Source organism: Alligator mississippiensis, chromosome 2, assembly GCF_030867095.1.
Source record: "Alligator mississippiensis isolate rAllMis1 chromosome 2, rAllMis1, whole genome shotgun sequence".
Lineage (NCBI taxonomy): Eukaryota > Metazoa > Chordata > Crocodylia > Alligatoridae > Alligator > Alligator mississippiensis.
In genome coordinates, this window is record NC_081825.1 from 97,165,531 (window position 1) to 97,193,129 (window position 27,599).

The 27,599-nt window shown below is 43.0% G+C and overlaps 1 protein-coding gene across 8 annotated transcripts in view; it reads left to right on the plus strand.

Annotated features, from left to right (window-relative positions):
* Positions 1-27,599, plus strand: part of SH3D19 (SH3 domain containing 19) — a 141,520-nt gene that overhangs the window by 15,250 nt on the left and 98,671 nt on the right. For 4 of the 8 annotated variants that reach the window (XM_059721989.1, XM_059721987.1, XM_059721990.1 and 1 more), the window contains exon 2: positions 26,763-26,802. In XM_059721989.1, the coding sequence (XP_059577972.1) occupies positions 26,763-26,802 (40 nt within the window). The other 4 variants (XM_059721994.1, XM_059721993.1, XM_059721992.1 and 1 more) reach the window with 2 other exon arrangements.

A 27,599-nucleotide genomic window follows, 5' to 3' on the forward strand; every position in this document is an offset into this window, starting at 1 on the left:
GACCATGATATCTCTATTAAGCCAAGAGAGTTTACCAGCCCTTCTGCTACCTTTCCGCTGCATGGGAATGGACTTCTTTTGTGCTTTGAAGATCGTGTCCTTGAGGAACAACCACTCTTCATGCACTCCTTTCACCTTCAGTCCCTGGTCCCACAGCGCTTCCCCTACTATTGCCCTGAGCCTGTTGAAATTAACTTTTTTTAACTCCAAAACTTCAACCCTGCTAGCTGATTTTCCAGCCTTGCAATGGACAGTGAACATGATGGTTTTGTGGTTGCTGTCACCCAGGCTACCGTCTCTATTCAGGTCGCTCACCAGATCGTCTCCTTTGGCCAAGACCAAGTCTAGGAGAGCGTTACCTCTGGTTGGCCCATGCACTTCCTGAGTCAGGTAGAGCTCTACAACACAGGTCAGGAAGCAACGCAACTGATCCAATTTAGCTGAGTGTTCCTCCTAAGACACGTCTGGGTAATTGAAGTCACCCATGATGAACATGTCCTGCACGCACATGGCCTTTGCTAGTTCTCAGATTGAAATCCTTCCCCTGGTTTGGTGGTCTGTAGTATACACCTGCAGTTAGGTCTCTCTCACTGTACCCTCCCCCCATCCCCCCCAGTTTGACCCATAGGGTTTTGAACTGCTTTTCTTTGGAACCAATGTCAGCCTCCAAGGAGGTGTACTGCTCCCTCACATGGAGAGCTACACCTCCAACTTTCTTCCCTACTCAGTTTCTTCTGTGGGGGGTTTAGCCCTCTATGGCTACATTCTAATCATGTGAGGAGTCCCACCAGGTCTCCGTAATCCCTACTAGATCATAATGCCCACTGGAGAGTAGGAGGGCTAGCTCCTCCTGCTTGTTCCCCATGCTCTTGGCATTACTGTACAGGCACCTTAGTCCTCCAGTTGAGACCCTCGATTTCCTATCGTGCTGAGGGAGAACCATTCCCTTAGCTCTTGCAAGAGTGGCTCTCCTAGTGTCCCCAACTTTGGAGCTTTCTGGTGTGCCAGTCCCTGGGCATGCTCCAGTCAGTGTTTCCCCGTCCCCCGGTGATCTTAGTTTAAAGACCCATCTAGAAGATCAGCCATCCTCGCTGAGAACAGGGACTTACCCCTCTGTGTGAGGTGGATGCCGTCCCTTCCCAGGAGTCCTCTCTCCCTGAAGCATGCGCTGTGGTCGAAGAAACAAGTCCTCTTGGTAGCACCACCACTGGAGTTGTCGGCTCACATCTTTGACGCATCCTATCCTAGGTCTGTGGGAGCACAGAGGTAAAGACTACCTGTACCCCTAACCCCTTGAGCCCAGCCCCCAGAGCCCTGTAGTCACTCATGACCTGGTCCAGATTACTCCTGGCTGTGTCATTCATGCCCACATGGATGAGGAGCATGGGGTAGTGGTCGGAAGGTCAGACAAGCCTAAGGATCCTCTCCGCAACATCCCAGATGTGGGCCCCAGGGAGGCAGCAGACCTCATGGGGTAGGGGGTCCAGACGGCAAATGGGTCTCTCAGTGCCCTGCAGGAGGGAGTCCCCACCACCACCACCCTGTGTCTCCTCTTGGGGGTGGTAGTTTGCTGACTACCCACCTCCTCCAGTGTCTCCATCGGAGCTTTCTCATCCATGGTGAGGGGAGCATACCTGTTGTGCAATGCCAGGGGAGGGGTAGCCCTAACCCTGTATATCCTGGAGCCTGAGACTATCGTCTTCCAGGTAGCTCCGGGTGACTCTTTTCGGCCAGCCTTCTTTTCAGCCAGCCTTCTCCTCTGTCTTCTCTTCTTCATTCTTCAGAAGAGCCTGACTGTAGTAGTTATATCCTGCTCATGGGCCCTGGTGGCACAAAGTCTGCCTACCTTGGCCTGGAGCTTAGTCACCTGGTACTCCAGGTGACTAAGGAGCATACACCACAGGTGGGGGTGACCTTGCTCCCGTTCCCAGTTGCTGGCAGCCATGCCAGGCAGCACCCGCAACCTGGTGCCAGGGGCTCCGTCTGAGTGGAGGCTGGAACCATGGGTTCCATCTGGGTGGAGGCCTCAGTTGTGGCCGAAGCAGGAAGCCGCGGAGTATGACATGTCCCCACCATTCTATGGAAATAGGCTATGCTACTACCCACAAACTGGCCTGCAAACTGCTTCCCCTGTTTGTAGTCCCTGGTCACAGGCTCCCTGGTCAACTGGGGAGTCTCCTTTTATACCCTTCTGGCCCTGGGCTGACTCAGCCCCTTCGTTAGGGCTTCTGTCAGGCCCAGTCAGCAATCCCACAACAGTCAGCAATCAGCAGTCACTGCAGCAATCAGCAGTCATGCCCAGCTTCTCAGAGCACAGCCTCAGACACACACAGCCCACCAAACAAACACTCAGCAAAACCAAAAGCAACAGGCAGCAGAATTACTTACCTTATAACTGGTGTTGCTGGGTGGGAAGAGGGGAGAAAAGAAAAATAAGCTATTAGTATGTTCACAGCTGATAAAATGTTGCTTTTTCCTTGGTTGTGTGGAACCTTGGTGCATGTTGGGCCAGTAGGACTGTGCCTGGAGCAATTGGGGGCAAGATTTACTAAATACAAGAGGAGCTCTGGGTATGTTGGACTTGGGACAGAGTATATTTTTAATAGCATGTGCTGCGGGGATTGGTGGTGGGGGATCTAATATTGTGATGGGAGGTACTGGAGGGAGCAGTATGGGGGACAGGTTAGTAATCGCTAGGAAAGTAGGGAAGCTGCCCTTACTTTGGAAGTGTTCTGTTCAAATAGGTTATAAAAACTCTGCTGTGCTATTCTTTTGTCAAAGTAGTACTTGCCGTTTCTTTTTACTTTTGCACCAGAGCTGGAAGCCATATAGGTAGTGTCAGCATTGCAGTGCCAGACAGCCTCTATGAAGTTAAAGCAGTGTCTCATTTTTCAGTTCTCCTGTTCAGTGCTCAGGGATAAACAAGGTGCACTGTGAAATAAATATAATTCTGCTGTAACCTGGGAAGAGATTGCTTAGTTCCCTTTATCTGTATTTTCACACAGACCTGTACATCACAATGTGGGTAATTTACTGCATAATACTATACTAATCTTGACCTAAAACCAAGGATGGTTAATGAAACTGAGAGCCCAGGTTGCACCGGAAGACATTTAAATTTTGCAAAAGATACTAGCCATTTAGTCTGAGCAGGGTGCCAGATAGCTCACCGTGGCCCTGGTCTGCCCCTCACATTGGGCTTAATTGCCCTTCGGCCTTCCACCCCTGGCCCTCTTGCATTTACCAGTGCGAGGGATCAGAAAGTCAGCCTGACAGTTGCTGACCCACATACTCCAGAGGGGTCCCTCCTGCATCTCACCTAGATTCATAGATTCATAGATTCATAGATGTTAGGGTCGGAAGGGACCTCAATAGATCATCAAGTCCGACCCCCTGCATAAGCAGGAAAGAGTGTTGGGTCTAAATGACCCCAGCTAGATACTCGTCTAACCTCCTCTTGAAGACCCCCAGGGTAGGGGAGAGCACCACCTCCCTTGGGAGCCCGTTCCAGACCTTGGCCACTCGAACTGTGAAGAAGTTCTTCCTAATGTCCAGTCTAAATCTGCTCTCTGCTAGCTTGTGGCCATTGTTTCTTGTAACCCCCGGGGGCGCCTTGGTGAATAAATCCTCACCAATTCCCTTCTGTGCCCCCGTGATGAACTTATAGGCAGCCACTAGGTCACCTCTCAACCTTCTCTTGCGGAGGCTGAAAAGGTCCAGTTTCACTAGTCTCTCCTTGTAGGGCTTGGTCTGCAGGCCCTTGACCATACGAGTTGCCCTTCGCTGTACCCTCTCCAGGTTATCCGCATCCTTCTTGAAGTGCGGCGCCCAGAATTGCACGCAGTACTCCAACTGCGGTCTGACCAGCGCCCGATAGAGGGGAAGTATCACCTCCCTGGACCTATTTGTCATGCATCTGCTGATGCACGATAAAGTGCCATTGGCTTTTCTGATGGCTTCGTCACACTGCCGGCTCATGTTCAACTTGGAGTCCACTAGGACTCCAAGATCCCTTTCCACCTCCGTGCCACCCAGCAGGTCATTCCCTAGGCTGTAGGTGTGCTGGACATTTTTCCTCCCTAGGTGCAGCACTTTGCATTTCTCCTTGTTGAACTGCATCCTGTTGTTTTCTGCCCACTTGTCCAGCCTATCCAGGTCTGCCTGCAGCTGTTCCCTGCCCTCCGGCGTGTCCACTTCTCCCCATAGCTTTGTGTCATCTGCAAACTTGGACAGAGTACATTTCACTCCCACGTCCAAGTCGCTGATGAAGACATTAAAGAGTATCGGTCCAAGGACCGAACCCTGCGGGACCCCACTACCCACACCCTTCCAGGTCGAGACCGACCCATCTACCACGACTCTTTGGGTGCGACCCTCTAGCCAATTCGCCACCCACCGAACTGTGCAGTCATCCACATCACAGCCTCTTAATTTGTTCACCAGTATGGGGTGGGATACCGTATCGAAGGCCTTCCTGAAGTCCAGGTATACGACATCCACCCCTCCTCCTGTGTCCAGGCGTTTCGTAACCTGGTCATAAAAAGAGACTAGGTTGGTCAGGCACGATCTGCCTGCCACAAACCCATGCTGGTTTCCCCTCAGCATAATTTGCCCTGCCGGGCTCTCACAAATGTGAGCCTTGATAATTTTTTCAAATACTTTACCAAGGATGGAGGTGAGACTGACCGGCCTATAGTTGCCCGGGTCCTCCTTCCTCCCCTTTTTGAAAATGGGGACCACGTTAGCCCTTTTCCAGTCCTCCGGGACTTGGCCCGTGCGCCACGAGCATTCGAATATTCCCGCCAGTGGCTCTGCAATGACGTCGGCCAGTGCCTTCAGCACCCTCGGATGGAGCCCATCCGGGCCTGCCGACTTAAAGGCATCCAGTTCTTCCAAATGACTCTGCACCACCTCAGGGTCTACGCATGGAAGTCTGGCGCCTTGCTGCTGCCTCTCTACAACCCCAGTGAGGGATTTGTCGCGCCCCTCGCTTAGGAACACTGAGGCAAAGAACTCGTTGAGGAGTTCAGCCTTGTCCCCTCTATCTGTCACCAATTGCTGCTGCCCATTTAGCAGGGGTCCTATTCCTCCCTGGGCCTTCTTTTTACTCCCAATATATCTAAAAAACAATTTCTTGTTGTCCTTTACCTAAGAGCCCTCACCCTAATCTGGGTTGACCTAATGCCCCCACAATGTTGCCTGAGGCTTAGCCCAACTGGGCCCCCCTGAGACCCTGGCTTCACCCCTGCGAGATCCACTCCGGGGCTTGCCTGGCCCCTTTGTAGGCCTACAAGCTGATAGCCCCATGCCTAGGCTAGGCCTTGCTCTTACTAGGCCCTACCCTTCTTTCTGGGGCTTGGGACCCTACTGGGCCCCCAGGAACCTCCTGCCATCCCCATAGTTCCTCCCTTACCACCAAGGTGTTGTGAGCTGCAGCCCAGGCAGATATTGTTGCTCCCCAGGTGCTTGTAGCAGGCTGCTGCCTCAGACCTGAGAGCCTGGATCTAAAATGGCCACCTCATCAGGGCTGGCCCACACCTGCCAGCTCTCAACCTTAAAGTGGCAGACACCAAGGGTGCTCTCCTACAGTCGTCAACTGATGAAAAGATAACATACAACACTCAGAAGTAGGGACCTACCTAAATCGAGGAGGCAAGCAGTCAATTTTTGTGGGCAGATTGCAGAGCTAGCCACCATTTTCTCAGGCTTGTCACTGCAGGGTCCACCCCACACCTCTGATTGGCTGATTATCTTAATATCTCGGGAGACGAATAATCAAGAAAGGCATCCATAAGGCATGCAAAGAATCTCAAGGCTTTTCCACAAAAATATGTAAGGAGTGATTCAGTGAGATTGATTGGGACATTCAAGCTCTCATTGGAAGAAATCAGAGAACCTTCAAATCTTGGTAGAATGACATCAACTCCAAACAGAAGCAACGTATTTATTGCCACAGTAAAGCCAAGACCTAGAGGAGAATTTGAGAGCAAAAGAACAAGTACTGGGAGGACAAAACTAAAGAGATTTCAGAAGTAGGCAGACAGTCACAATATGTAATTTCTTCAGCACAACCAAAACTATCTACAGCCCAACCACACAAGGAGCCATTTCTCTGAGGTCTAAGGATGGAACAACACTCTTTAAAGACAGCTCCATTGTCACTGCATGGTGGAAGTAGCACCTTCGAGAGCTTCTGAACCAAGATTCTAAGACAATGCTATTGAAGCCGTTCCACAACACCCTATTAAGGAGTACCTTGCAGCTCTACCAACTTATCAAAAGACCTTGAAAGCCATTAAGACGATGAAGAAAGCATCTGGCAGATTAAGCCATTAAGCAGATGAGAAAGCAAAGTGTGTGGTCCTGATGAAATACCAGCTGAAATTTATATGGTGGGAAAAAGGTCTTGCCAACTACACATCACCATTATTATGAAAATCTGGAAATATGAACAGAGTACCAGCGACATGGGGGATGCCAGAGTTGTTACCATATTCAGGAAAGGTGATGCATGACAGCAATTATCTTGGTATTGCACTCCTGTCCATAGCTGGGAAGATACTTGCCTGCATTTTCCTGAGTAGATTCCTCACTGCGGAGATTCTACCTGGATCCTAAGTAATTTCAGATCAATCAGAGGTACAATAAAAATTATCTTTGTTGCCAGGCAGCTGCAGAAGTGCTGCTAGCAACATGAGATCTTTACATGGCCTTCAGTGACCTGATTAAGGCCTTTGATTCTGTCAGGGAAACTCTGTGGAAGATCCTGATGAGATTTGGATGCCTGTAAAAATTGTTACCATTATCAGACTTCTTTATGAGGACATGACAATAACTCTCCTAGGCAATGGCTTGGAAATGGACCTCTTCACTATTAGAACTGGAGTCAAGCAAGCATGTGTGATTGCACCAACACCCTTTTCCATCTATATTTCAGTTGTTTTGCGTCTCATTACTTAAAGTTTTTCCCTCTGGAGTCAGCATCCACCAATGCATGGACAGGAATTGCTTTACCATGGAATGGTTACATTCCAAATCCAAGACAATCAATGCCTCCATTACTAATCTTTAGTATATACTCATAGTTTATAGTGTTGTGCTTGCTCAGTTGAAGAATTCCAGGTCCCTCTTGCTTCTCAATGTGACAAAAACAAGATGATTTACCAACCCACCCCAAAACATCTAGCTGCTCCTCCACATACTACAATTGGAGGACAATCCTTGGAGAATGTTAAGCATTTGCCCTATTGGGTAGCCATTTTTCTCAAAGAAAATATGCATGATGAAGTTCAACACCAGATAAAAATCAGCCAGTGCTGCCTCATATTTATATGGTGCCAGTTCTGTTGAATAGGAAATGTCCTAAGGATGCCTGACAACCAGCTCCCAAAACAAGTCCTGTACTTCCAACTCACTGATGGTCATCGCTTTAGAGGTGAGCAGAAGAAGAGGACACCTTTGAAGGCCAGTCTGAAGAAATGCAATATTGACATCAGTTCTTGAAAGACTCAAGTACTGAATCATCCTCTGTGGCACTGTGATGTACAAGGCATTGAAGAGTTTGAGCAAAGTCACCACACTATGGAGGCAGAGGTAATAGACAAAGGGAAAGAACTATGACCCAACATCACCAGGTTCTCCACCTTCCTCCCTGAACTGTCTGCCACCTCTGCAGTCAAACATGCAGATCTCAGATTGGCCTCCTCAGTCATGTATGACTCAATGATTCCTCTATCTACTGTTGACAACCCTTTTGTCATTTTATAGACTTCTCTTATCCCTCTCAACCATCTTCTTTTGCAAACTGAAGAACCATAGCTTTTTTTTTTTAAGTCTCAACTGCTGTGGCAACTACCCAGTACTCCTGATCATCTTGGTTGCCCTTCTCTATTCCTTTTCTAATTCTGTAACATCTTTTTTGAGATACAGATACCAGATCTCCACACAGTATTCAAGATATGGGCACACCAGGGATTTGTATAGTGGCACAAGTTTCCTGTTTTGTTTTTAATTGAGCTGGTGTTTTTAGAGAACTGTCTACAATGACCTGACCCCAAGGTCTCTTTCCTGAATTATAAGTTAGTTCAGAATTCAGCATTGTATACATATGATTGAGGTTATGTTTCCCTATATGCATTACACTTGTGCACACTGAAGTTAATCAGCCATTTTTTTTATCTTGGTGAGATCTTTCTGCAGCTCTTCTCTGTCAGTTTGGGATTTGACTATCCAGAATAATTTAGCATAGTCTACAACAGTGGTCCTCAATCTTTTTGCCTAGTGGCCCAGATGGGCAGTGTCCAGTCTATCTGTGAGCTGAATCTGGCTGGTGGTCCTGATCTGGTACCTGAAACAGGTGCAATGGGACCCCATCCAGCTGCATGGATATGGGTGGGGGGGCAACCTGACTTTGATCCAGTTGTTAAGTGGAAAGGGGCATGGCCCAGCCCCATGATGGGGAAGGGGACATGTTCTGACCTTGTTGGGGAAGGGGGCATGGCTGGGCCCTGATCCAGCCATGCAGAGGGAGAAAGCATGACCCAGCCCTGTGGTGAGAAGGTGGCATGGCGCAGTGCCAATCTGGCCATGTGGGGATGGGAGTAGCCTGGCTCTAATCCTCTGTGTGGCGTTTGGGAAATTGGCACTGGGGAGGGGTGGCAGTATTTACTGACAGTTTTTCCCCACTGCCAAATTTCCAAATACACAGAAAGTCCCACAGGCTGGATGCCATGGCTCTTCAGACCAGAGTTTGAGCACCTCTGGTCTACAACATTGGAGAAAATAGCCCTGGACTGGCAATAATGGAGGTGACTGAAAGGATTTCACTGTCCCACCGCACATCAGAATTTTTGACTGCCAAACAAGCCCCCTTTTTAGGTGCCTTTGATTGTATCCTGTCCTATTTAATATTTAACTGGGAGTGGTGCCCTCCACAATTTGGGTCTCTGGAAATAGTCCAGTTGTGTATGTTACCTATGATTTTGGCTTTGTCTTGGGTCTTTTTGTGACTGTCTGCCTTAGAGTTTACCGAGCTGATGAGATCTTAAAGTTCTAAGATTTCTCGGAGTACACAAAATGCAGGGATTTGATTTTGTGTTGGGATCTCTTGCAAACATACAGTGCCACTTCTCAGAGTAGCTGCATACCGTCAGCTGTCCCAGAAGTCCTGTTGTCCCTATAGCTTAGTCAGAGTTCCTGTGCCTTACTACAGCTCTGTCTCAACTCCTGGTTGTATCTTGTATCCAACATTTGTCACAAGATCACTTGTAGACCTGTGCTAAGTGAGTGCTAGTGAAATGGGCCTAGGGGTAGTTCTCTTTCCAGAAGCAAATCAAGTTTAGGATCTCTGTTTTGAGTTATGCTGAAGCTTTAGACAACTGTTGTGGCACAGGTAGCCTCTGTGTGGCATGTGGCAGACCAGGGAGGGAGCAATGAACACAATAACAGATAGGGCAGAGCAGGAAGAGCAGCAGATCAGATGGGAGGAGGGAATTGGGATGGAACTTGCATGGCGCTCTCTATGGCATGCCTGTCAAAAAGGTTGTTTCCATTCCCCGCGCCTCCCTTCCCTGCATTTGGTTAAAACATTTGTTTTAAGATGGGGGGGGGGGGGGAGGGGGGGGATGTACCTGCAGCTGTTTTAATGTGCGTAAAATTCCAGTGGTTCATAACGACAACAACAAACCCTGTTTGTGGACAGAAGTCTTCTTTAATGTGAAATAACTTGTGTTAAGCATATAACATACTTTAAAATATAAGTCCTGAGTTTCTTTTCATTAGAAATACTGGTTTAGGGCTGCACAACTCAATTATATTTAAGAATGCATTCACAGCTAATTGTTTAGAGTTGACACATCTCAGCAATTTTTGTGTAAAGCAATATCATTTAACAATCTACTTTTTGTGCACCTTCAGCTAAATCTCTTTAATAGTATTCTTGGATCCTATAATCTTTGGTAATTTAGAGAAATAAAATGCGAGAGGCCTTAGCTGTTTCCAGAATAAGCTGCTCTGGTGCTTAAGGAAAAATACAATACAAGTGACTAACAGTTTTGTTATCTGCAGGCTCAGCAATTTTAGTTTCTTTTTGGTTGTTCGGCAGAATACAAATCTGTGTCACCTTAGTAAAAGCTTGTAAATAGACTAATTTCACACACAGTCAATACTTGTTAAAATCCTTGAGGTATAAGAACCTTCCCTTGTTAAGGTGTGTTAATTCAGATTGGCTAGTGCATTTGGTGGTCATGCTCATAAACCCTGATAAAGGACAACAGAAAATTTTAAATAAATTTCCTTTATCTACTTTTAAAACAAAGTATTTCCCTCAAATGCCCCAAAAGTATCTTTCTTTTCTTTTACGGAGAGAGAGAGAGAGAAAGAGGTCTTTACACTTTAATTTTTAACAAGCTATCATAATGTAGCTGTTTGCTTCTCTCTTACTTTTGTTTCCTGCTACCATTTTTGGAGAATGGCTTGCTATGCTTTTAATCATTTTGTCACCCTCCACAGAGCTCTACAATCTGTCCACATCATTTCTTGAAGTGCAGGGCCTAAAACTGTACACAGTGCTCCAGATGAGGCCTTACAAGTGCCAAACATAGTAGAAAAATCCAAATCCATTTTAAGAAGTGCTACTGTGTACTTTGATTCTTTCATTTGTCCTGTATGGCAGCATAATCTTTTTTTCCACTCAAAGATGAATTGCAGAGTAGTTTCTAAGAGGGAAGTTACATGTTACACTTAGGCCATACTAAATCTTTGGAATGGTAAATGGTGTTAGAGGTAGAACATGCTGTGAACAGTCTCTCGTTAAGGCTTAATACAGTTTCTTGCCTGCAGAGCTCTAGCTTGCCACTAGAGGGCTGGCAAACAGAGGCATGGCTAGCAGCAGGACACCGGAGCTCTGTCTCCCTGGGGTGGGGCGACGAACTGCAGGAGTGGTGCATCCTGCGATGCTGGAAGACTTCAAATTCCCTGTTTTATTCTTGTAGAGCAGACTGAAATTACCATAACAACAAACTAGAGTTAACCCTTGCCTGAAGTGGTATGAATTTAAGATGTTCAGCTTTAGCACAAGTGAACAAGCTATAATGTGTGCATACTTGTTTTAAGGGCCCTTAATATGGTCTAAGTGTAATGTGTTCACACTAACAGTCTCAAAAAGGAGGTGGGGAAGGTTGCTTGTTCAATTCTCCTGTTATTTTTCATATTAGGTCTCAGATATGGGTTGGCCTAGAAATTAATTTGTTCAGTTCCAATAAAGTTTAGGAAAAAATATTTTTAGTCTTGTTTTAAAAATGTTTTGTGATCCTAATTACTCGAGTTTTTTCAATGAAAACTTAAGCTCTGAAGTTATCAAGAACTTTTTGTTGACAACACTACCCCTAGTTCTTATAATTATATTAAAGTTGTATTTTCCATCTCTGAGGTAGAATAATTGCCAGGCATTGGAAATTTTAAAAAGATTTTCCAAAGATCATTTTGACTTTTTTTTTTGTTAACTCGCTAAAAGAGAGATTCTGATTTTGATTCTTTATATGTGTATCAAAATTGAAGTAACATTTGAAGAAAAATTTAAGATGACCACATGAAATACATGTTCAGATTTTTGTTTTTAATGGCTATCACCTGCAGTGTACGATTTTGTATGTTGAGTAAAATATCTGTAAAAGCATATGCAACTCTGAATATATATGGCTTAGAAGTGTAGATTTAATTTAATTGCGTTTCTCATTTTTGGTTTCTAAATTACAAGTTATTTGTACAATCCAGATATATTGAAATAGAAGGTGGCAGCTTCCTTTTGGCAAATTTAAACCAGAGTTCTTTATCCATCTACCTCCTTATCACTTTCTAGGGGCCCCCGGTCACACATTAAAAGTAAAACTGGATAGAAACAAACTATAAAGTTGTTACATGTTTGTAAGCACCAACTTTGTAGCCGGTTTGCTCTTTTTTGTAGCTGAATAGACATTTTTATGGTGCAATAATCATGTCTCACATGCGGCCGGTCTAAGTTTATTGTATGATTAACCAGTTAACTGCAGAATACACACGATGTGTAACAGGGACTTAGAATACTCCCTCCTCTGTTCTACCTGAAGGTCTGCATAAGGCTCTCTCTGCCCCAACCCTCTGGGGATAGGAACAAAGAAAACCTTATTAGAATATGAAAAATTGCTAATATTTTGTAAGGATGTTACCGATACAATAGGGCTGAGCTCCAGGGATGGCTGCAACACCCCCCAGTGGCAATATGGGTCCTGCTCATTCTGGTCTCTAAGATACCCTCCCTTTTATTTCTTGCCTGACTTTTTATTCTTATTAAGAAATTGAAAGAGGGAGGCTGCCCATGGGTTATAGAGTGAGCTTTGGTCATTTCCTACCAGCTGATCTCCTCCTCTCTCTGACTGTGGTGATCATGCCAATCTCTTCCATAGGCGGGCCCTCTTGGCTGGCATATGTCCCACAATACCCATCAGTTTATGGGCAAATTATAGCCTCCAAACCTCCCCTACAGCTGTGCCCATGCTTGCAGGTATTTTGCATTATCCCTGCAGTGGGACACTTGTCCCCAAAGCCACCAGGCCACCTCAGGCCTTTACACCCTCGGTGGGGCTTTGGCTTTCCAAGCTTCCACCCCTTTCCTTTAGTTGGTCCCTTGGCCAAGGCCTACTGTCTTCTAGACTCCAGCCCCTTATCTTGTCCTCTGGGGCCTTTATTTCTGACCCACCTGGGCTCTGAGCTGCACGCTCCTTGACCCCATTGCCTCTCTCAGGCTTTTAAATCTCTGCCTTCCTTAGGCCCCCTGGCCCCAAGCTCTACCCCTCTCTGGCATCTCTTGACCTTTCTCAATCTCTGGTACCTCTGGCCCCTAAACTCTGCCCCTCTCTGGGCTCTCTAGTGCTGGTTCTGCCTCTCTTGGGCCACACTGTGTTCCCTGGTTCCCAGTCTGTGCCTTGAGCCTGACCCCCAGTATGGTCAAAGGTGGTCACATACCCCCCCAGGCACTAATAGGACCTCCAAACCACCCCTTTGTAGTCCCACCCAAACCACCAGTGGAAAACTCTCACCCAAAATAAGCCCTCTGGCTATAAGACAAGTCCCCAACAGGGTCTGAGCCAAAACCACAGCTCCTTAGCTGTATCTCTCTGCTCCCCTCTACCCTGAGTCCTAGTCCCCTGCAAGTCAGCAGCATTCTACTTGCATTACTGCCCAGGGTAGTCCAAGTGTCAGCCATGAGCACTTCTACAGCTGTCCTGCTCTAGAGCTCTTTCCTCAGCAGCTCCCAGAGCCAGACTGACTAATTTGGCTCACGCCCTGGGTTTATATGGCAGGAAGCCACACCCCATTTTGGTCATGTGACTCCCTGAGCTTCTGCAGGTGTTTCCTGATTTAGCTTGCCAACTAACCTCAGGGAAACTTACTGCTGCTGGCCTCTGCTGTAGTAATAGCTTGTAATACATAAATCCCCAGGTACTTGCTTCGTGGCAGCTCATAATGGGCCACTTTCCCCCTCCTGGGGCTCTCCCTGCTGCTCCTTCTGCCTTTAAAATAACAGGAGCCTCTGGTTCTCTGTTGCACCCATCAAAGTGACCCCCCCCCCCGGTCACTCCTGTCTCTGGAGGCTAGTGGTTAGGTACAGGAAACCAGAAGTCAAACAACAGTATCAAAATAATTTAAAAGCAACTAGAAAAATTTTAAAGATTATAAAGAGAATTTCCTGCCTTTGGTTGGATCTACCAGCTAAAGACCTTGGAGTTTGCAAAGACTGTTCCAGGTCTTAAGGCTCAGATTCTTTCCATTACCAAGGGAAGGGGCAAGTTTGTTGTCACTAAACTTGTCTAAACTTGTCTAAATTACTAGTTATTATATCTGAATGTTAAGGGCAAAGCCTCAACCCCACATGAGAGATGAGCAGAAGAGAACTGTTGGAACAACCTGTTGAAGTAAAAAAGAATGTATATGTTTTAATGTTTAAATATGGTATAACAACACTTGTGAGGGTTTCAGAAAATATGGTATTTTGACCCACAGACATACTTATATACATCTAGCTGTATGTTGTAACTATTTTCATATTATTTGTATATTATATGGGGAAAAAACCAAAATAAAAACTGCTGAAATAAGTTCCACGGAGAAAATTAGTATGTGATCATGTAGTCAAGATTTTATCGTAATGAATATGCGGAAGAGCCTAAATTACAGTTGCCAAGATCACAATCATTCTGGCATTTGGTATTTTTCAAGAACTTTGTTTCAGAAATGTAGTTCCTTTTAGCTCTTTTTAAATGCAGGTCCCAAGGCGCATATGTATTGTTTGGTTTTATCCTCCTAATTATGCATCACCAATAAGATTAGAACCCTGAATCTTCAGCTTCACTTGAACTATAAAACTACATCTTTTAGTTGGCAGGGGGAGCAGGATGCTATTGAAGGGCAGGTGGTGGAGGAAGAAAATTGTTTTTGAAACTGCTGAGGCCACTGGCCCATCTTTTCTTTTTCTTTTTCTATAAAGTGCCCTCAGAGTAGGGCTGGATACTGGAGCCATCTGATGATGCTGGGAGTGTGGCTTGGCTGTCACTTGGACTAGTTTGCTGCTAGTGCTACTGCACTAGTGGCAGGGTGAACCTTTCCATAGACTGCACTATTCCTTTTGCTGACATTTTCAAGTAACAGAAGGTTAATGGTATTTCTAAGCGTTTATGTTAAGACCAAACTCGAACAGAATTTTATAGGACAAGAAAAGGCACATCTGTGCAAAAGGGGCCACAAGGACCTATCCTGATGGAAAATACTAGCAGCTGCTATATTTAGGTGTCCTAATTGCTCTCTTATATTACATGTATTATGTTGCCAAGTATGTACCTGTTTCCATGCTATGCACTGGTTACAGGAGCTGTCCTAGGAATTATGGCTCAGATTCTTTTATGTACAGGCACAAAATTAGCTAAAATAAAATGTTGACTGTAGGTGCACTTTGCTCATTTATGCAAACAGGACTGATTGGTATGGACAGAGTGAAAAGCTTGAGGAACAAATGATTTTAGAAACATTAGGTTGCAATGCTTAATCTAAAAATGTGACATAAAAAGAAGTTAAATGATTCAGTGTTGCAGCATATGCAAATGAACTTTTTGCTTTGTTCGTTCATTGCTCACCAGGGTGGATAAAAATCAACAATTAAAAAAAACCCCACTTTTTAAAATTTTAAATCAGATTTGTTTTATTTAATCATATGTGTTGATATTTTTATTAATATGCTTTAAAAATAAACATATAAATATAGTTTTAATTTACGATATGTCAAAGCTCAAAGATATCATCATGGAATAGGAATTATAACTTATAATTATATACTATTTGAGACAATATATTCATGTAACCTTTTTAGAAGTTTTATAAATAGGCCACAGCAGGCCATGAACTATATTAGGGGCCCAATCTTATGGGGTTCCCAGAGGCTCCTCTATAGATTAGTAAAGATCAAAGAAAACATTGCTACCCAATGGGACTCAGTGCTCAGTCTAGAAGATCCCATTAACCATCTTTGTGATGCTTAGTTTCAGTTTTCAAACTGTGGATTTGTGTCTTTAGAGATCATAGGCAGACAGGGTTCTTTGGGTACATGTAATATCTTTTATTTGACCAACTAAATAGTTGGAAAAATTGTTATATGCAAGCTTTAGGGCACAAACATCCTTCTTCAAGCATAGGGAGAGTTTGTTGTCTCCAGAGATAACATCCTTGTTAACAGCAGTCTATAGAGATGAGATATAAGATAACAGACCTGATTACCCACCCATCAGCCCTATTGGCTCTGCAAGTTTGTGTACACACTGTCAAGCTCTTACCTTTCTTTAAAAGTGCAGAGTTTCAAGAAGTTAAATGAATAAAGGATATCAAACCACAAGAATGCCCTTTTTGTAGAAAACAGTGATTAAATCGATGCTTCCTGACCAGTGATTTAAATCATTATTGAAATTATGATTTAAATCTGTTTGATTTAAATCAAACTGGCCCTGTTGCTCCCTGTTATTAATGGACAGAGAGCTAAACTGAAACAAAATTGTGCTTGAGTTAGGCTCAAATTTTCATTGATTCCTCTTTCAGTTCATAACATGCAAAGAAACTTTATGTACATAGCATTTTAAACGTGGTTGTAGCTCACTGTTTAACTTTTTGACAGGTTATATACACTACTTTGGCTAATTGGAAGATAGTGGTCAGCAAGAACTTGGAACTGTCTCAAGATTAAATATTCACCTAAGGAGGCTTAATGTATTCTTGAACATTTACATTCTTTTCATTCTTTTCACAGCAGCATGTCAGGCATGCTGAAGAGTAGGAAATGCATTCCTTCCATGTTAAGACATTTTAAAGTGTTCTTTGTGTTAGGAAGCTTACTGATTAGTGACTGTTAGGACTGACAGGCTGGTTGGTATTAATTTATATCTGTCCCTCTCATTTTGCTTTTCCTTAATGTACTCCTGGAACTTTGCAGTCCATTGCGGAATTTAAGCAGGTATAACAAAGGTCTGCTTTTATAATTATCCACTGACTTTGTATCTATTCTTCTTTTCACCTGGGTTATAATAATATCTAAAAGTATTATAATTTTTGACTGTGTGGGGCCTAAACCTGAACACAGTACTCCAGGACAGATCTCACCAGTACAGAATGGAAGAATCACTTTGATTTGCAAGAGTCACTCTCATTAATACAACCCAGTATACTGTTGGCTTTTTTTGCAATAAGAGCATGCTGTTGGTTTATATTGAGCTTGTGGCCCACTGTAACTCACAAGTCCCTCTTTGCAGTACTACAGCCTTGCCAGTCATTCCCTATTATACATATGTGCATGTAGTTATCTTATCCAAAATGCAGGACTTTGCATTTGTCTTTGCTCAGTATTATCTGATTTGATATTCTGTTTTGGAACACTTTTCCAGTTTATCCAAATCATTCTGGATCCTAGCTCTAGCAACAAGGGTATCTGCAACTCCACCCAATTTGGTGTCATCCACATATTTGCTAAGTGTGCATTCAGTCACATTTTTTAACATCTTCATTAATGATTTGGACAATACCAGAACCAGAACAGACCCCTATCTATGACTGCTGCACTGCTTAGATATGACTGGTTGGCTGACTTTTATCAGCAGTAAATGCACAAATTCACCATATGCTTGCAGTTGTATCTGTCTTGATAGATAAAGAAAAAATGTTGCTTAACTGAATTTCTCAGCAATAAAATTCTAGCTTTTCTTTGCTCTAAAGAAGAGGGTGGTTGCAATCTGCATTTTCATGATATACAAAACAGTGGCAGCAGCCAATGACTTTTTCTAGTATTGCCGAATCAGTGTTTACAACTAATTTTTAAGGCCTACAGATTGCTGTTAATAATTTTTTGTAATGAATTATGCTTCTGGATTCGACTATACAAGAAGCAATGAGGGAAATTGTTACCGTTACAAGGAGGAGAATTTGAATGAATTTCTCAAGATGCTGGTCCATGTTACAGATATCTGTCATTTTGTCAGTATTCTTTGCAAGCACTTGCACGATTCAAAATATACCTCATGCCCACTCATGTTATGGAAAAGAAGTGCCAGCGTTGACATCGTCCTTGAAATTTTTCTAACACTACCTCGTACCACTATTTTACCAAGTGATTCTAAATTATGGAAGTACCAGCGTGGTATGAAAGTAATAATAGTGTTTGAACTAGTTTGGCAGAACAGGTTGTTTTAGCAGTCATATAGGGTGCAGACAGAAGTGAGCGTTTTTGCCCAATCCGGCCACAGAAAGTGGTCTACAGCCGTAACCAAACACAAGTGTATGGGTGCAGACCACTTCAGAAAAGGCCTATTGGGTGAAAATCTGAACCCTCCTTGCAGGCTTGAAGCCAGCATCTAGATTCCCCTCCCTCCTGGAATCAACAGGGAACTTCTGTTTGGTCCAGGGAATTGTAGCAACTCAGAGCACTTCCTGCAAAACGTTGTGAGTCACAGCAGGGAGTTGCACTTCTGTTTGCACCTGTAGGCTGCTTACAGATGTGGGAAAAACAAAACAAAACAAAACAGTGCTTTACTTTCAGCTCGGCGCACCCCCACACCAAGCACAGAGCATGCTCAGAAGAGGCATTGCATTAGTTTGACCCAGTTCCACAACATCAGCATAGATCAGGCAGTTCAGCAGGGCATTTTGGTGCTTTTATCTAAAGCTGATTCAATCAGCTAAACGCACCCAAAAAAGTCCTACTAAAGCGCCCAATCTGTAAAGACACTGAAGAGCCAGGTCAAACTAAAATGCTTCCTCTTCCAGTAAAGCTTTTGTTTTGTTTTGTTTTGTTTTGGGGTTTTTTTTGCTTTTCACATCTGTCAGCACCCATAGCCTCTGTTCCTCATGTACCACTGTGTTCAAGATTCATTATTTTGTTGAGAAAAATACTATAGCAAATAATAAATTCCTTTGCTTCTTCACTTCCACCAGTTCAAGTTTCATGAAAAGAGATCGTATGCAGGACAGTGGGCTGAGAAGAAAAGGGGCACCTATTTACTTGGAATTAATTGTGCTGAGAGCACCTAAGTTCAGATAAAGACATGATAGGATCCGATGTAATCCATGAGATCATGCCTTCTGCCACGCCACACATGCAGGGCAGGAGGCATGATTGTGGGATTGGGCATTAGATCCTATAGATCCTATCACACCATATTGCCTGTGCAGGGGGAGACTTGGATTGCAATCCCAGGCTCCCCCTGTACTGGCTCCTGCTGCTGGCAGCCCCACAGCTGGGGTGGATCCTAATGGGGGCAGTGTGCCATGTGCTGCCCCTGCTGCAAGCCTTGTCAGCTGACAGGGCTCCCAGCCAGAACAGCATGTGGAACACTAGCCCCACTGCAAGCTCGGGCAGGGGTTGAGGCTCCCAGCCAGGGCAGCACATAGAACCCTGGACCCGCTCTGAGCCTTGTCAGCTGCAGGGCTGGCTGTGGGTTGTTGGGACTTATATCCATAGGGGAGCAGCTGGCCACACATTCAATTAATGGCGTGGTAAGAACAAGCCACAAAGTTATTAGACTTTTTTTGTGGAAGAACTTTGCAGCTTATTGCTTGTTTTATCACACCATTAATTAATTGAACATGTATCTGAGTCATGACTCAAGGCATGACTAACTGGTTAATCACACCTTTTATGGCTAATAGGTAGATGAGGCCTGAGTGTCTCCTCTGTTTTCATGCCACCCAGGTCGCATGCTTTTCTGTCTTCCACTTTACCACTCAAATCCATCTGCCTGGATTCACCTTTCCCAGTATCAAATTAAACTCTAAGCATATCAACACTCTTAGCCTTTCATGTAAGTGATTCATTCCTTTTCTGACACCCAGTTTTTAAAAACAATTTTCCAATGAAATAGCCCTTTCTTGAAGTTGGCAACCTGTAGTCTTTGGTTCCCTTCAGCTATTTCAGTGCACAACTCCACAAATTTTGATTTTTCAAAACAGCTGGAAATTAGCTGTAGAAGTTTTACTTTGAGCCCAAGGCCCTCCATAGAAACTTTTTTTCCAAGTCAGTTGTCATTCATTAAAACTGCTTCACATCCTCCTCACTTATTTCCTATTTTAGTGATTTGCTGATAAGAGGTGACTTTCCATACAGCTCTTACACAGCTCTCTCACATTGTCCATAGTTACTCCTTCCTGGAACTTGTCATTATTGTTAACTGAAATAAGAAACATACATTTCAAGGGTGAGCATGACTATTTCTCAGGTTTCATATTTTGTCCCTCACTCATTTTGTCCCTCTCTGATCTGGTTGTTGGCATTAGTTAGTAGAAGAGCTCTTTATGTACTTAGCCATAGACCCAGACATTGTAACACAGCATGGTTGTGTGACATCTAAAGATGTTTTTTTAATTATGCTGTGTCAAGTGGTAATGAGAATCCCTCTCCAAATTAGAGTTATGAAGATCAGTGTTTGCTCTTACCAAAACACTTACCCAAATGAGAAGTGGATTTTTGTGACGCCGTGTGCATTATATATCTAACCTACAGAAGCCTACATTCTTAGAGAGAAGGTGGTGTTATCAAAATTCCAAGTCATATAGTAAATAGCAAGGTTGGAATCATATTCATAATGATTTACAGTAGTTGCAGGGAGTGCACTTGATTTGAAGAAATGTGCATGTGAAAGGGTGAAAAAGCAACTGTCTGATAATTATTTTAGATGAATTGGAAAAGAAACAGTAGTCAGTGGAACAGCGAGATTGTGTCTGAAGGCAAACCAAGTCTTACCACTGAAGGTAGCACAAAATCAAATAGTAACAGAAGTATTCAGGCAATACACAAAATAGCTTAGTAATGGAAGAACTGCCTGCAACTATTTGTAAAGTTTTTTTGTGTTTATTTTTTACACTGTCCTCTCACAATAGCTAATTTGCTGTTTAAACAATGTGCTGATAAGTTTTGGAGAAGTAGGATCGCTGTTTCCTGTTCGTTCATTTTTAAACAGCGTAGAATGTTTATTTTTTAATTGTTTTTAGGCAAGAGCGTATTTTTTCAGTTGGTTACTCTCAGCCATGGGGCACACTAGGTGCATCTACACATGTAATTTATGCAAAGAAATAAACCCCGGCGTTGTTTGTGCCAGAGTACATTGCTTCTTGGTACAGCGTCTGCATGTGCACCCAGGATAGCAGCAGTTTGAGCTGGGCAGAGCAGAATTGAGCTGGCAGCAGGCTTGGGGGGGTCAGCTTCAGGCTCTGGGTGGTGGTGTTGAGCAGTGGAAGGGCTGGCTGGGGCACAAGGTTGCTAAAGTGTGGGGCTAGGCAGCAGGCAGCCCCCATGCTTTAGTACCCTCATGCCCTAGCCAGCCCTTGTCACCATCTACATGTGTGTTTCAGTGGAGTTAAGTACTTTCTTATGGTGGAGCTAATTAAATTTACTGCAGCCTAATACCAGCACACGTGTAGATAGTGATGCTTTACTACAGAGCTAATTAGTCAACTCCACAGTAAAGCTCACATGTAGATGCAGCCACTGAAGAGTTTTCCAGACAGACAGAAACAATGGCTCTTATTGCTTTGAGTTGCCCCCATTCATTTCATTGTTGTATCGGCTCCAAAGATGAATGATGATGTTTTAAATGTCAGTGTTGTTTGTTGCTTCACCAGGGATCTTTTTGGCAGAAACTTTGAGTTTTTATTGGCACGTGGGTGGAAATCAAGTTTAGTGATGCCAGTTATTTTTATCTGTCTTGTTATGCTGACATTTTTTCTCCAAAGGAAACGCTAGAGGGGAGAAAAAAGCTAGGATAATTTCCCAATGTTTGAAGATCAGCTAACTTGCTCATTTAAAAAAACCACAAAAACTTTGAATACCTTTCTAAGAAAACTGACATCTTTCCCCTAACACAAAGTCTTGCTCAACTTATGAGTTCTGGGAAGAGACAGGCCACTTTCACCACTGCTTATAAAGAAATTGCACCCTGTATATTTCAAAAACATTGATTTAATATAAACTTCAGTTCTTTTGTATACAGATGATGCTCTGTATTTTCACAGAGTTTGAAACCTGGTATCAGCCTTTGCAACCCCCAGCCATGAGTCTCAAACCTCTTCCAAGTCACCCACTCTGCTGATGCTATCAGCTCCATCACTATATCCTCCTATTTCTATGTAGAGATAACTGTTGATCCTGGAAATATTCTCTTGCCCATAGAAAGGGCTTCAAAAGAGGGTCAAGGCCAGTGTGAGAAAGTGGAGAGAAGCTGTGACTGTTGGGACTACTTGTGAGTGGGTGCTTGTGGGAGGGTCACCTCTTCTATATCATTTCTAGGATTGCCAAGAAAACCTGCAAACTTTTTACTGACACGCAATTTTATTGACATATATTTTAAATCAGGGTGTCAAACACATCAGGCCCAGAGGCTAGACGAATTGTACTGGGCCGGTCCTCAAGCCAGTTTGAACCAGCCTGAAGTGCAGTGGCAGCATGTTAACACCATCAGTTTGTACCCTGGATGAGCCCCAAGTGCAGCTGACTATCTGTGTGCACCACCTTCCCATGTAGCAGATGGGGCTAGTCTGGTACACTCCATATGCAGTGTGTGGGTTCACTGTGGGCTGGATGATATGGCTCTGCAGGCCAGGTGTGGCCCATGGGCCATCTGGGACACCCCTCTTTTACATTATATCAATTTAACCCAGGCCTTGGACCACAATAACAAGGGCTGGGTTCAAATTTAGGAATTTAACACCAGCTTTGTAAATCTGGTTTGAGCCTCCGCCCAAAAACCTAGGACAACATATTAGAACACCCACCTAAAATTTGAATAAACTTTCCCACTCACAAGCAACATTCAACTAAAACAGGGTTTATTTCAGGGGAAAATGGAACAAACACATGACCTCAAATAAAAATTTAAACATTAAATGAAACCTAGACTGTTACTTGACTGCAGCCATGGTTTTAGACTATACTGCCCCCACCTCAGGGGTTCCCTACTCACCCTTGACTGCATCTTGCACCATGCTGCCCCTACCTGAGTCTACCCCCAGCCTTACCCCTGCTGGTCCCTCCTCCCAACCCCCATCCCAGCATAGACCCCCATCTACTGCCTCTCCCTCCTTCCAGGCCCACAACTCTGTCCAGCCACACTGCCCTTCCTGTGCCTCCATGGCCTTGTGGTTCTGCCTACCTTCAAGTCAAAGAGGCATTACAGGCAGGTGATGGGACACAGCAGCAGCATGTAGCTGGGAGCAGGGGCACTACACAGGCTCCCATGGGCCACAAAACCCTAATGGAGAGCTCCCTGCAGGTCACTGAGCTGTGTTCCCACTCAGCTTCTTTCCAGTGATGGATCTTCAGTTCAGCTCACCTATGTTTTTTACAAACTGTCCATACATTTATGGACAATTGGCAGTCCTGGTCACCCCGTAGAAGCTGACAGCTCATAAATATTTTATTATAAATTAACAGTATTTAGGGTGGCATCTGGGTGCCTCTGCTCTACAGTAACAAGGGACCACATGTAGGAAGTGTAGCTTTTCTTACCATTGAATTCTTGGTCTTTATTTAGTTAGTCTTTAGTTTTTTGTGAGTAGCTGCCTGCTGGATTGAGAGCCCAGTACATTTAACATTAAATGGTGGTATAGTTTATGTGATATGGCGCTTGGTTACTGTTTCAAGCTACTAGTATCTTAAAAAGGGCTTAACCATATTTGAAACAAAAATTAACATGTTGGCAGCACAGTTCTAACAGTTTACTTTCACAGGCATCATAATATCTCAAGGCTAAAGGAAATATGTTTTCAGTCGCTGGGTGGGAAATAATAAGCTTGGAGTCAGAAGCATGGTTTCTTCTTGTATAGCAGTTAAGTGAATAATTCCTACCCTGGTTAAAGCAAAACCTGGTGAAAACACGGTAGCAAGTGATTTGTCCAATATGATTCAGCTTCCAGTATAAGACAAGTATTCTGGCATAGAGACAGCTAAATACAGTCTGTCTGAGTGTCTTGTTTCTGATACTCTGAAAGGGGAGAATACTTTGGACAAGAGTTAGAACTTGTGTTGTTTTTTTTGCTGGGGAATAGCTAGCTATGACTACATTATGCAACTGAAATAAAGAGAAACAAGCTGAACAGAGACAAAAATAGCTTCATGAAGGGATAAAACTAACTTCAGTTGTGAGGTGAGATTCTCACCCCACTGAAGTAGATGAGAGTTCTGCTACTGATGTCCGTCATGCCAGAAATTCACCCAGGAGGTCTAAAAGTTTGAAGCTCATTGTTATAAACTGAAGAAAACATCGAGAAGTTCACCTATAAATGTATATACTAGATTTGATTTTCTTAATAAAGATAGGGTCAGATTGGCACACTTATATTCACATAGAAGTACAGCCTATTACTGATTCTGCAAGGAACAAACACTTTTATATGGTTGTAACTGTGTCCATGTAGCAGGGTTCACTGGCTTGGCAAGGTGAAAAGTTACAACTTTTATATGTACACTTAATATTCTTTAAAAAAAAAAATTGCAAGTATGATTTAGTCTATAACTTGTGCTTTGCATGTTTCCCCAATATTTGTTTTGCATAACTTTTCACTGGGTGTTGGATTCTTGGCTGTAGAATTGACAGGTACCTCATATCTTGCTACAAAGCTATCCCAAGGAACTTCATAGGAAACAAATCATTTCTTTGGTGTGTATGTGCATGAGGAAAAGCCATTAAAACAGATCTGAATTACGGATCTCTACCTCTAATGGTATTTGATCATCTAAAATTCTGTAGAAACTTTTTTAAAACTTGGAGCTGACAAAAAGCATTCGGCCCCAAAATTAGCTTGCTTTCCATCTAGTGTGCTTCTTTGTGCAAGCACAGGGTTTTTCCTCTTTCTTATGGCATCAGATATCAGCTTCCAAATCTATGAGCCATTGTCTGGTATTGTTACTCAATGTGCAGATTTCTGCAGAAGGAAGTACAGGATTGACATTTTACATTGTATTCAGTAGATTTTAGAACCAGTTTGCTATTTTGAGTCTCTAAATCTGATCATTATGTATCTAAATGATAGCAATTGGGCTTGTAATTATGTGCAATGTCAAATATGGGTCCAAAATTGTAAAATTACAGGTACAAAATTGGAAAGTAGTATGTGTGGCCCCTTTCAAAATAAGAGACTTAATGTCTGAGTCTCTCGCCACAAGTGATGTTGTACAAAACTTGTTTCTTCATGAGCCATATAACCTTAAGTATATACAGGTTTTAATTATTTATATGCTACTTTTAAAGTATTCCATTTCTTCGGGCTTTTTTTGTAAGACCAGCGTAGAAATGAGGGATGCTGTTCTGTCTCTAATTTAAACAATAAATAAAATGTGCAAGAATAACTGTAGCATTTCCGGCTTCAACAAAGAGTGAAAGGGAGAAGGGAATTATATTAACTTCCTGAATGACAACATTCCAGTTCTGAAGACTGGCCATGGTAGATCTTCCAATCAGAAGTGAGCTGTGGAGGGAAGCTCTCAGATTCTGTTTACATGTTCTGTGACTTTTCCTCTTTTCTCACTGGCACACTCACATTCACGTTGTCCAACTTGGAAGGTCCTGTTGGTATGTTGCTATTATATGGCTGCATAAATGACAGGGAAAACGTTGATACAAGCAACTTTGGCAACTAGACAAAGAGAGATCTTTTGCCTGTTCCTCAATAGCCACAGGTAAGGTAGCTAGGTGGATAAATGGAATGAACAAGCCTCTGTGTGCATATGAGCAGCCGCTATTTGTGGCTCTGGTTTCAGATGTTATTTTCTTCCTTCTGGCCAGCAAACTGAGTAGGGTAAGTCATGATGAAATGGAGAGTGAAGCATAGCAAAGATTTAACAGATTGTGTACTGTGTGGTGGTAACTGAGAAATGTAGAGAGTAACTGTGAATTGAATAAGTGTTAGACATTACTGAGGATATTAGTGACAGAATCAGTTTTATCCACTTCAGGTCTGTAGGCAATTTTGAGATGAGAAAATAGTTCCACTGATGGAAGAGTTTATACACAAATGCTTGTCTGTGCTACCAGAGAACAAATTATTGCTCACATGCAATATTCTTAATACAATCCCCAAATGTGGAATGGATATGGATATTCATTGTCTTATCTCTAATCAGGCATTTTAGGAAATTGGTTATTCAGTGTCAGGAAAAGAGAGCCTGTGATCCTGAAAGACACACGCAGGCACTACGAAGCAAAATGACTGTGCTCAGTTGGAATAAGATCTGTAAAAACATCCTAATCGTGAACTGGATCCTTTTATTATAAGTAGATTAAGAAAAGTAAACTTTGGAATATGTATATATCTCAGTAGTACATGACTTCTTTCAGGGAGTTCAAATACCTTCACAATTTGGCCTTTGGAATAACATTTCTCTTGTAACTAGAACAACATTTAATTATATAAAATATTCATTATGCTTGAATACTAAATCTAACTCTGTGCTTTATGCTAGTTATATTTGTTCTTTTTCCAGTGTCATGCACTCCTCCTTTGCTTGTAAGAATTTTTGAAAAGTCAAGCAGGTGAAAATTCGTGTTTTAAAAATGCATGGGGGTTCACACTGTATTTTCTGTACAATTTGGCTAAGCCTTTGACTGCACTTAATAGACTATATTTAAGTTGGCTGTTCATTCAAGTTGGGCACCAGCAAATTCATATCCCTGATAATTCACTGAATAAACAAAAGGCCTTGCATGGCACCTAAAACTCCAAGGAATGAAAAGAGTTAATGATGGAGTCACACGGCATTCAGTGTATTTGCAGATGTTGCTGCAGCCGACTGCTGACTTTTTTTTTTCCCCATCCTGTCGGAACCCTGCCAGCCATGATTCACGGAATGATTTTTTTGCGCTGAGTAATATGTGGTTTTTCTTCTCCCCTCCCAATGTTTTTCTTCCCTGAAGTCCTTTCTATATTAGCTGAGAGTCTTGTTAAACAATAACATAAAAGAATAACCATACACAAGGCTGTGTTTTGAGGAGAGGATTTTAATAAACATTAAACCTTCTCCTTTATTGTGTCTCAGGCAAACTGATCCAATGCAGACAAACAGGGTCCTATAAAAGAGAGAATTCAGCTTTTGTTTTGGAACAGTGTCTTTCTAAATCTAATAGCATGGTGTGACAGTCCTTTCAGACTTTGTGCCAGTGTTGCTAAAGAACATTAACATTTGAGCTGATACTATGTCTCCTCTCTCACAGATCGCTCTGAAAGACATAAACCAGACTACCGCTCTTCAGGGTAAGAACTCTATTGCTGTCTTTATTTCCTGTATTTATTCCCCCCTCCTCCCTCGAACTCCTCTATTTTTTTTTTAACTTCAATAGGATGGGTTAAGGGAATTTCCCAAAAGACTATAAAAATTAAATCTACTTTTTCTCTGTTTTGGTAATGGGAAGAAACTGTTAAATTTCACATTGCATTAAATTAACTATTTTATATTCTATTGGGCTGAAATTTTCGAGTTAACAGATTTCCACCATTAGAATTTTATGTTTAAGGTATAACAAGAAAAAGCCTTGTTTATGAAATATGTACTGGGTTGTGTGGTAAAACTGCAGCTTAAAAGACAAAAGTTATAGCTTGAATAAATCCAAGGTTGAAAATGTGGTTTCTACTTTCATATGAACCTGGGCATTTGCCTCTGACGAGGAAAAGAAATTTCAGCTGAGAAACATAAGCGCATTCAAACCTTACCATTATTCCCCAAGATCTGGATCAAGCATACTTAAGGCCTGCGAGCTGGAAAATGATAATGGGCAGTATACAAAACACATGATATAGTTTTTCTTGATTCTAACCTTCCATAAATGGCAACCCTTAAACTTTCAAAATGTTCAATTGTGATAAAACCATGAAAAGATTGACCCTTGAGGCTTATCTGAATTTTCCTTGGTTACCATTTTCCCTTCTTCCTATCTCTTTTCCATTTTTGTGTCTTCAGCTTTTTTTTCCCTTTCCCCCATCACCTTATTTCCAATTCCCTCTTCCTACCTGGGAGTAAAAAGGGCAATTGACGAAATAGTGGCATGAAAAAG